Here is an 11,533-nt window from a genome sequence, read left to right on the forward strand (position 1 = left end):
TTTGGCACGTGTTGCAGCCATGAAATTCTAAGTTAATCATTATTTGCAAAAAAAAAAAAAAGTTTATGAGTTTGAACATCAAATATCTTGTCTTTGTAGTGTATTCAATTGAATATTGGTTGAAAAGGATTTGCAAATCATTGTATTCCGTTTATATTTACATCTAACACAATTTCCCAACTCATATGGAAACGGGGTTTGTACCACAATAATGACCAAGGTTAAAATACAGTAGCGTAGTAGGCCTAAGTATTCATTAAAACAAGGCAGAGGTTTATTTAACAAGTATATTTAATATTTTTGGCCACTGTAACACAATTTGAACAGTAACATTGTGTTTGAATATAAGAAAATAAAACATTGCACTTTGATAGAATAAAATATCCATCCATCCATTTTCTACCGCTTATTCCCTTTGGGGTCGCGGGGGCTCTGGAGCTTATCTCAGCTACAATCGGGCGGAAGGCGGGGGTACGCCCTGGACAAGTCGCCACCTCATCGCAGGGCCAACACAGATAGACAGACAACATTCACACTCACATTCACAAACTCGGGCCAATTTAGTGTTGCCAATCAACCTATCCCTAGGTGCATGTCTTTGGAGGTGGGAGGAAGCCGGAGTACCCGGAGGGAACCCACGCAGTCACGGGGAGAACATGCAAACCTCACACAGAAAGATCCCGAGCCCGGGATTGAACCCAAGACTACTCAGGACCTTCGTATTGTGAGGCAGACGCACTAACCCCTCTTCCACCGTGCTGCCCTCTAAACAGTAACTCCCCCAGCTGGAGCTTTCCTAGTCACTGCTCGACCATGACTTGGATTTGAACCCAGTTCCCTTTAATTGGGAGTTAGCTGTTTAACCATTCAGCTATTCTTGGTCTAGAATAAAATAGAATACAATAAAATAAACATAAAATAGAATAGAATAGGATATAATAGAATCGAATAAAATAGAATGAAACAGAATTGAAATGGTATGATATGAAATTTTAAAAATAAAATCAAATGAAAAAAATTGAATACTTGTGGATTACATTTTTGTCAACTGTATTTTTTCAGTGAAAAGTAAAAATAAAATAAAAATCATTATCATTAATTCTCATGGAAAGTAAGTTATGACTATTTCTAGAATTTTTTTAATTTTATATATCTAATTTGTCTTTTTTTTTTTTTGAAAAATGTTCAAATTTTTACCTCGGAATTACTATATTTTATTTTTGTTGTATATGTTATACAGCTCTTGCATTGGATCTCACCAACACCTACATATGACATACATGCATTCTACTTTTTGGTTTGTTAATGATATCATATCCATTCAATAGCCTTCAGAAAAAAATGCATCCATTTATGAGGGTTGTCCAAATGATGCTGTTTCAGGTGACACACGGAGGCAGGAGGGTGGTCCTCTACCTCCTCATGCACTTCCTGCTTCTTCCACTGGACAGACTATATAAACCCGCAGAGACCCAACATCTCCTGGAGACCTCCTAAAGTTTGCAACGCTGCAAAAACTGCATTGGGACAACTTCGGCTGCTCGCACCAAAAAAAGGTAAGACTAGCTCGACCAGAATTGAATGCTATTCTAAAATGCGCTGAAACAAAACATTTTTGATTGCAGAACAACCCAAGACGGATTTGCAAGCATGCATCTTCACTTACTTGCGTTCACGTTCGTGTGCGTGCACTGCGGAACAAGTGCGCTGGCCGTGTCCGCCACCGACGCGCCCTCCCCGGCGTTACCGGCGGCCAACTTCACCAGAACCGGTGCAGAAACCGACGCTGGTGCGGGCTCTAAGAGCAGGAGGAAGCGTTACATCAGCCAGAGCGACATGGTGGCCATTCTTGATTACCACAACAAAGTGAGAGGCAAGGTGTTTCCTCCGGCGTCCAACATGGAATACATGGTGAGTTCAAATTCAAATAATTCAATAAATTAAAAGCAAAAAAAAAAGAAAAGAAAAAACAAACACTCTTATGTGTATGTGCAAAGTAAAACAAGATATACATTTTCAGCTGTTTAGCAGCTTAGCAATTTGCAGGACCACCTAAGTAGTCACTTCCAAGAGGAAGCAGGGGTCATGTCACCTGGTGGAACCCACTGACAGCAACATAGATCCTTATAACAATTTATGTTAATAATAAACAATGCAAAAAAATAAAAATAAATGTTGCAATATTTGAAAATATGTTTGAAATTTGTCCCAATATATTCAAATGTAGCTTTTTCCCTGATTTTATACCGCTCATCTCTGATTGGCTGGGAGAAATTACATCGTTCCTTGTTCCGTTATGAAGGTCTATTTCCATGGAGCATAATTCATTGTGATGCTTTTGTGCGATTAAATCATGATGGGATGACGTCTCTCATGTGCTGCCTGTGTTTGGGTGTCCATGTTGGGAAACTCTCCAATATTCTGTCACTTTTGAATCAAAGAAGCTGCATTAGAGGTCCAGTCGTTTCTCTTATGTAATCGTTGTGATGTATGCCTTTCGCCATGGCAACAGCATCTTATCTCACACTGCATCTATTTTCTCTCTGGACATGGACATGGACATGGACATGGAGTGTGTCTATTTGACATCATTATATAATGCTTTCCCCTTCACCCTGCGTGTGTGTGTGTGTGTGTGTAGGTGTGGGATGACAATCTGGCTAAATCAGCTGAGAACTGGGCCCACGCCTGCCTGTGGGAGCACGGCCCGTCTCACCTCCTCAGGTTTCTGGGTCAGAACCTCTCCGTCAGGACAGGACGGTAAGTGACCTTTGAACCCGTCCACCAACCCCCCTATGGGCAACATCTGCTGCCGCTCTCAGCAGGGATGACACTCCTCTAGCAGTCACGGTCATTGCTTTGCAGACCACCCTTTCTTTTTTTTCTTCATGATGACCCTGCAGTGACTGCTCAGAAGTTTTTTTAGCCATGAACCAGGAGGACATGGCACATCCCTTCTTATGTATTTTTTTGAGCACTTTAGGTTACTTTACACACAATTTCCCATTGAAGGATGCCACTATGGCAAAATTTAAAGTAACAATATGTAATAAATGCAGTTTGAAGCTTATTTTGCTGTAACAAGGAGAATAGTTACCACGGCGACCCCACATCATCTAAGTAGACACGACGTTACAGTTTCAGACTTGTGTGCATTGCTTTTTGATCAACTAAACATGATTTCTGTTAGCTCGCCCGTGGTTTTAAATTAGATTACACTTACTCCTATAGGGGGAGCCACTGCACAAAATTGCACACATTACCAATTTTTATATTTGTACTAGGGTTGTATGGTATACGGGTATTAGTATAGTACCGCGATACTAATGAATCATATTTGGTACTATACCGCCTCTGAAAAGTACCGTCGATATTTTTTGGCATCACAACATCATTTGTCATTTTTTAAAATGTATATTATGTTTATAAACTCAGGAAATATGTCCCTGGACACATGAGGACTTTGAATATGACCAATGTATGATCCTGTAACGACTTGGTATCGGATTGATACCCAAATTTGTGGTATCATCCAAAGCTAATGTAAAGTATCAAACAGCAGAAGAATAAGTGATTATTACATTTTAACAGAAGTGTAGATAGAACATGTTAAAAGAGAAAGTAAGCAGATATTAACAGTAAATGAACAAGTAGATTAATAATTCATTTTCTACCACTTGTCCTTAATATTTTGACGAAATAATAGAATGATAAATGACACAATATGTTACTGCATATGTCAGCAGCTAAATTAGGAGCCTTTGTTTGCTTTCTTACTAATAAAAGACAAGTTGTCTTGTATGTTCACTATTTTATTTAAGGACAAACTTGCAATAAGAAACATGTTTAATGTACCCTAAGATTTTTTTTTCAAATAAAGCCAATAATGCAATTTTTTGTGGTCCCCTTTATTTATAAAAGTACCGAAAAGTATCTAAATAATTTTGGTACCGGTACCGGCATCGGGACAACATTAGTTTGTACACTATATAACTTGAAAACTGTGAAACAACCATTTTGCATTCCTAACTCTCACACAAGTGTAAGAAGAAGTAAACAGCATCTAATAGTAAAAGTGGATTTGAACTGATTCCATATGTAACATAGGTAGTGTATGTTGGTAAACCTCACTTACTAATGCCTTAAGAGCTTGCGCTGGACATCGAGTTGATGGGTTGATGTCTCGTGCAGGTATTAGCCCAGGTTTTTTTATTTAGGCTCGTCCTTCTTTTGATGTTGCAAAAGTGCCACACAAACTAAAGAAAAATCAAACTTCAAAGGACTATTTTCACAAAAAAAGAGTTATATTACCTCACGGGGGATTTTTTTCTTAATAATTCAGTAACACAATAAGAAAAGTAACATCAGTGTTTTCCTTAGGGATAGTAGTATTTTACATGATATATTATTATATTTTAATTATATTTTACTTGGCGCTACTATGTATGTTTACCCTCGCTCATAAACACATTATAATTGGACTGTTTATTACAACTCTCTGCAGTGGGTGGCGGTATGTATCGCAACTACGCATCTTCAAACACCTCTGGGCTGCCAGAGCATAAAATTAAACAGCAGGTGGGATCAATATTGTTTTTTTCTGATGTTATTGCAGACTTTTGGACACTGATACGAAAGCATGTATTGCTCATTTCAACAATCAGTGGCACCGTAGGATGGCTACCGAATTCGTTACCTTTTTAGGTATCAAGCGAATCCGTCAGTATTACCCGGTATCGATTCACTCCACAGACATGCACCTGGGGATAGGTTGATTGGCAACACTAAATTGACCAGCCCAAACAGGCAAACAAGCACTCAAGCAGCACTTAGAGCAAAATGTTGGTAATGTTACATGTTTTCCATGCCAACAAAGCAAGTGTGCCTGATAGAAAACACTCCAACCTCAAGTAATGCTCCACTTTTCTAAATTGGCTAGCTCAATGCTAGTTTACTTTGGATTTGCCATAGACATGCTACTGATTAGCTTTATCGATTTTACATGGTCATTTCAACACCTCCAAATTTGGTAATGAAAACTACAATTGAGATGCACGTTACAGTCAAACAGGTAACGTGTAATAAGTATCGGCCTGCCGATATTATCGGCCGATAAATGCGTTAAAATGTAATATCGGAAATTATCGGTATCGTTTTTTTTATTATCGGTATCGGTATTTTTTAAAACATTTTTTAATTTTTTTATTATTAAATCAACATAAAAAACACAAGATAGACTTACAATTAGTGCACCAACCCAAAAAACCTCCCTCCCCCATTTACACTCATTCACACTCATTCACACAAAAGGGTTGTTTCTTTCTGTTATTAATATTCTGGTTCCTACATTATATGTCAATATATATCAATACAGTCTGCAAGGGATACAGTCCGTAAGCACACATGATTGTGCGTGCTGCTGGTCCACTAATAGTACTAACCTTTAACAGTTAATTTGACAAATTTTCATTAATTACTAGTTTCTATGTAACTGTTTTTATATTGTTTTACTTTCTTTTTTATTCAAGAAAATGTTTTTAATTTATTTATCTTATTTTATTCTATACATTTTTTTAAAAGTACCTTATCTTCACCATACCTCGTTGTCCAAATTAGGCATAATAATGTGTTAATTCCACGACTGTATGTATCGGTTGATATCGGTATCGGTTGATATCGGTTGATATCGGTATCGGTAATTAAAGAGTTGGACAATATCGGAATATGGGATATCGGCAAAAAGGTATTATCGGACATCCCTAGTAATAAGTACAATACTTTAGTGCTGCAACTATCGATTATTTCAGTAATTGAGTAATCTTTTGATTAATTTTTTCAATCAATCGAGTAATCGTATTAACACACTTGATAGCCTCAATATGTAGGAAAATAGGAAAATAGTTGAACTAAACAAAGATTTTTCTGCTTGCCATAATCTTTACTTTTTTTGTAACACATGCACATTATCAATATTGAAATTGCACTTCTAACATGTGTCCATTAATAAAAATACAACACAAAATTGTTTGCCGCCAAATAATCACACACCACCATTCTCCTGTGCTCTCTTTTGCAGCGGCCGTGCGGACACTAGTCTGCGTATTTAAAGTTCCGAACACTCCATGCGGTCCGGGTTTGATCCATTTGATCCAACACTTATTAATTGATTAACTGAAGCAAAATAATATAAATCAAAGCATATTTGTAGTATAATCGATTGATTTAATCGATTAATCTTTGCAGCCCTACAATACTTACAGTATAAACATTTTTATGGCGCAACACAAGAGTAGATTCCGCTTAATGGTAAAGACTACTTCCTATCCAGGCAACACACCGTAGCCTATACACTACTGCCAGATAATGTCTTGGAAATGCAACCGCATGCAACATCTACTATATAATACTTGCAAATGAGATTCAGAAGTGTAAGAAATCAAGATATAACAACTGAACAGCCAAGTTATTATCAGCTCACTGTTAAATGTAAAAAAATAAAAATACATTAATAGATAAATTATTCATTAACGCATGAACACACACAGAAGTACCAAAAATTGGTACCGTTGAGTACTGTATTGGTTCAAATGTGAATGGCTGTGCCCCCACAACAGAGTAAAGTTAATTTTCAAACATATTTGTTTTGCTTCCCATGTTTTCATTCCAGGTTGTCGTAACTCTGTATTAGCTTCTCATGATGATCCTCTATCCACAGGTATCGCTCCATCCTCCAGCTGGTGAAACCGTGGTATGACGAGGTCAAAGATTACTCTTTTCCTTACCCACGTGACTGCAACCCCCGCTGCCCCCTCAGATGCTACGGCCCCATGTGCACCCATTACACACAGGTGCGGACTCCACTCTTACTTATACTAGCTTTCAAGTAATGTTCACAAATGTAACCATTTGGCTCTGGTTTGCAGATGGTGTGGGCCACGTCCAACAAAGTGGGCTGTGCCGTCCACACGTGCCACAATATGAATGTTTGGGGTTCTATGTGGAAGCGGGCGACGTATCTCGTCTGCAACTACTCGCCAAAGTAAGTTGCACTCTCACGTTGCCGCTCGCTGCTCCCAGGAATGATCCTGCAAATCTGTTGACCACGCGCTTTTAATCCCGTGCCACCCGTGTCGCCGCCGGCTTCATAGCTTCACAGTGCGAGCCTGCGAACAAGTACAAGGAAAAGCTCTTGGAATAAGAAAGTGAAATACCAAGAAGATATTTAATCCTATTTGGTTGAGACATAAGAACGTGATGACCTTGTTTATTATTGGAAACACTTTCTTTGTTCCACTTGTGAGAGTCGACATGACCTCGCGTTGAAGTCAGCACAGGTCAGTTCACGTCAGTCTACATTGAGCACAGCTGCCATTTGGCTGTTGTCTGGTTACAACTTGATGCGCTGTAAACGTATTCCAACTGGGATACTTTTTTGATTTATAGCCGTGGGATTATGTGTCCAGAACACAAATCAAAGTTAGTATTTATTTTGGTCTGTACTTGTCTAATTTGTATCTGCTTTTTCAGCACTTAAAAATGTTTGACTTTTTTGTTTTGTTTGTTTTTTAGCAACTCAACCTTACTAAACTGTAAATGACATTTGTGGCAACCTCTCTGGGTGGTGCTGAAATGCTTTGAAATACATGACACCATACATGCTTTACTGATAGCCATTCATTTTTAAAATCATTAAGCAAATGCTCATTGACTAACGAGCAATCACGTGCCCAGTACCTTCCTGTTTCTCTGTAAAGACATCCTGTTTGATGGCGGCCATGTTTTTCAACCAACCTTATTCAAATTTTACACATACACACCTGCTTGTTGGTCCCCTATTTGTCTGCACCAAATATCATGGCAAATGATATTTGATATTTGGTATGATTGATGATTGATGACAAATGATTACACACCCCTAAACTAGGGGTGTCAAAAAATATGTTTTTCAAATAAATCGCAATTCTTGCTTGTAACCATTCTTCATCGATTAAAAAACATATATATATATATATATATATATATATATATATATATATATATATATATATATATATATATATATATACACAGTATATATGTACATATTAGGGATGTCCGATAATATCGGCCTGCCGATATTATCGGCCGATAAATGCGTTAAAATGTAATATCGGAAATGATCGGTATTGTTTTTTTTAATAATCGATATGTTTTTTTTATTTTCTATTTTTTTATTTTATTTTTTTATTTTTTTATTAAATCAACATAAAAAACACAAGATACGCTTACAATTAGTACACCAACCCAAAAAACCTCCCTCCCCCATTTTTGTGTGAATTTATTCATTCACACAAAAGGGTTGTTTCTTTCTGTTATTAATATTCTGGTTCCTACATTATATATCAATATATATCAATACAGTCTGCAAGGGATACAGTCCGTAAGCACACATGATTTTGCGTGCTGCTGGTCCACTAATAGTACTAACCTTTAACAGTTAATTTTACTAATTTTCATTAATTACTAGCTTCTATGTAACTGTTTTTATATTGTTTTACTTTCTTTTTTATTCAAGAAAATGTTTTTAATTTATTTATCTTATTTTATTAATTTCTTTAAAAAGTACATTATCTTCACCATACCTGGTTAGGCATAATAATGTGTTAATTCCACGACTGCATGTATCGGTTGATATCGGTATCGGTTGATATCGGTGTCTGTAATTAAAGAGTTGGACAATATCGGAATATCGGATATCGGCAAAAAGCCATTATTGGACATCCCTATATATATATATATATACATATTATTATTATATATATATATTTTTCTGTCCTGTCCAACCTTTTAGACAAATCATATTGTTGATGTAGATGCCCATGTATGCTGGACAGATTTGCTTTGGAAAAGAGAAGTGTTGGATACTTCTCCTATTGCCTTATTTGTATTTGACTTTGTCAAATGTTTGGGTAGAATTTTATTAAACACGACCAGTTTTCTTTTAAGTATGATAAAAATGTATCACCGCTGTTTATCTATTTATTGGATGGATGCAGTTAATCATAGGACTGGCACCCAATGTGATTAAAAAGTATGGATTTTGAATCGAGAATTGTTTTTTAATCGAGAATCGATTTTAAATCGAATCGTTACCCCCCATAATTGAATCAAATCAAATAGTGCCGTGCCCAAAGATTCACGACCCTACCCGAAGTTACTGGGGAGAGGGAAGTCTGGGCTTCCCTGCTAAGGCTGCTGCCCCCGCGACTTGACCTCGGATAAGCTGAAAAAGATGGATGGATGGATGGATGGAGATATATATATATAAACCCAGATCCAAAATAAAGTAAATGTGTTTGAAAAATATAAACAGTCTTTATAACATTCAAAACGTTCCCCCTATAGTTACAGTACGCTACAAAAACCAATTGCATCTTTTACATATGCCCGATTTTTGTTAATATTTATTCTATACTCAATCAAAAATGACAAGAAAGAAAATGCAGAGAAAACTCCAAAAATATAGTAATGTTAACTAGGAATAATAAAATGGATTGTTGATTTGGAACTTATTGTTCATTCATCAATAACGAGTGCACTTGACTCAACCAGCAGAAGTGCTGTTGACTCAGTCCTAACAAGTTTGCTGTCAAAATGCAAACTACGTCCAGCAAACAGGATCCCAGAACATTCCAAAAAAGATCCCGCGATCACAATTAAAACATTTTTTTTGCTGCACTTTGAGGCTCCATTCACTCACGCACCTCCTTGTTCTGTCTTTAAGGGGCAACTGGATCGGCGAGGCTCCCTACAAGGTTGGCGTCCCCTGCTCCGCCTGCCCTCCCAGCTATGGCGGCTCATGCAGCAACAACATGTGCTCCCCTGCTGTGAAGACAAACTACCTGCACTGGTTCAAATAAGGACAAGACCCCCTATCGTCCCCTCGAAGCCACATTACCACAGAGACGCTATTCCAATGGGATAGCGTCATGATTTGCACAACAGGCGCGGACCAGACTATTTTTTGTAAATATGGGCTTATTTAAAGACATAGAGACACATTTAAAGGCAGCAGACAATTTTGACAATTTGTACATAAACTGTAAAATAATGTAACATGTTATGATGTGTAATTTATGTGTAAAATGGGTCTTTAAAAATCACACACCAGGGCGCTGCATAGAGTTTAACCGTGAACATGACGACAGTTGCTCATACGTGCTCACCATGGTGCTATACGGGCATCACACCTCCATGTTGTGTGCTCTGCTTTTTGTAGGAATGTTGGAATAGAACCTTCAAACAGACGGCAGCCTAGCAACGCTCCACGCTTCATCCTCGGTCGTCTATTTTTGTCCCGCCAGGAATTGCTCAGACAAAAGTGCACTTAACTGTGACATTTTTAATGCTGACTTCTACGACTTCTGTTTGGATTTTTAAATTTAAATCTGCGTTTATTGGGCTTCAACTGACTAAAGCACAACAAATCTGACCCTCTTTTGGTGTAATAATCATATGTTTCATATTGTACACTTTGTATTGATATACTGGACATTTTGTTTATTTGTCATGCACTCAAGTGCACCTTAATCGTTTGTAAATGTCCAAAAATGTCATATTCATTTTTGTATACGTGTACATAATCATTATACCATGGCTATTCTTTAAACTAGAATTATTGTATAAGTTATTCATTTTTATATGGGAAAATATTTAACTGATATACATGTTGTTTGTAATTTTTGGTTTGTACATATAGCGACACAATTGTTAGTATGTGGTTCATTGGCAACGAAGCACTAGCAAAAATATTGGCAGATGGCTCTTTTTTATGTAACTGAAATTTTTGCAGCATCCTTAATTGATGGAAAAAAAGTGGGCATTGCTGCCACAAAAACAGAAAATGTTCCGCACTGACTGTATTTAAAACAAGCAATTTATGCAATGAACTGCTCTCCTGCGAATTTTTAATAAATTGTATAAAATGGGCCTCAAAGTGTGATAATAACCATAGAACCAGAAGAAGAAGTCCTATAGGTAGAAAAACAAACTGTTTATGCAAACATAAATGAATACATTTAACAGCTTTCAGCTTGCATTTTCTTCAACAGGATCCAAAAGTTAAGCAGAAAAAAGAGTGATTGTATTAAGTTTAGCTTTGATCATACAGCTAATCCATTTTTTTATATATAACAAATTAAGTCATTTTTAATTTTTAACTTTATGTAAGTAATAGTAGTGGCAGTGACAATGGTTTTAGTTTAATCATCCAGCTGTTTTTTATGCAAACACAAAAGAAATTAAAATTTGGGGAATTTCTACAACTATTATACATTTTAGCTTACATTTTCTTAAAAAGGATCCAAGCATTAAGCCTGTAAAAGCCTGTTTTGTTTCAGTTAAATTTTATTATACAACCTATTGTTTTATACAAACACGCAACATGTTTACCTTTAAAAAAAATCTTTACACAAGATTTTAGTCTTATTTATTATTTCATCATTATTTAAAAATATGTATTTACAATTTTTTTTTTTTACACATTCTAACCTAC

General features: G+C 36.6%; 1 protein-coding gene across 1 annotated transcript; it reads left to right on the forward strand.

Moving 5' to 3' along the window:
* Positions 1–1,448: 1,448 nt before the first annotated feature.
* Positions 1,449–10,962, forward strand: pi15a (peptidase inhibitor 15a). Its single transcript, XM_061964760.2, has 6 exons — positions 1,449–1,556; positions 1,626–1,911; positions 2,642–2,760; positions 6,716–6,848; positions 6,924–7,039; positions 9,764–10,962. The coding sequence occupies exons 2-6, from the start codon at positions 1,651–1,653 to the stop codon at positions 9,897–9,899; spliced, it is 765 nt and encodes a 254-aa protein (XP_061820744.1). The 5' UTR covers positions 1,449–1,556; positions 1,626–1,650; the 3' UTR covers positions 9,900–10,962.
* Positions 10,963–11,533: the final 571 nt, after the last annotated feature.

This window comes from Nerophis lumbriciformis, linkage group LG07 (genome assembly GCF_033978685.3).
Source record: "Nerophis lumbriciformis linkage group LG07, RoL_Nlum_v2.1, whole genome shotgun sequence".
Lineage (NCBI taxonomy): Eukaryota > Metazoa > Chordata > Actinopteri > Syngnathiformes > Syngnathidae > Nerophis > Nerophis lumbriciformis.

Bases quoted from the DNA above. Each gene is read 5' to 3' on its own strand.
- pi15a (XM_061964760.2), top strand. From the start codon at position 1,651: ATGCATCTTCACTTACTTGCGTTCACGTTCGTGTGCGTGCACTGCGGA. The intron at 1,912-2,641 runs GTGAGTTCAAAT...GTGTGTGTGTAG, and splicing joins CGTCCAACATGGAATACATG to GTGTGGGATGACAATCTGGC. The intron at 2,761-6,715 runs GTAAGTGACCTT...CTCTATCCACAG, and splicing joins CTCTCCGTCAGGACAGGACG to GTATCGCTCCATCCTCCAGC.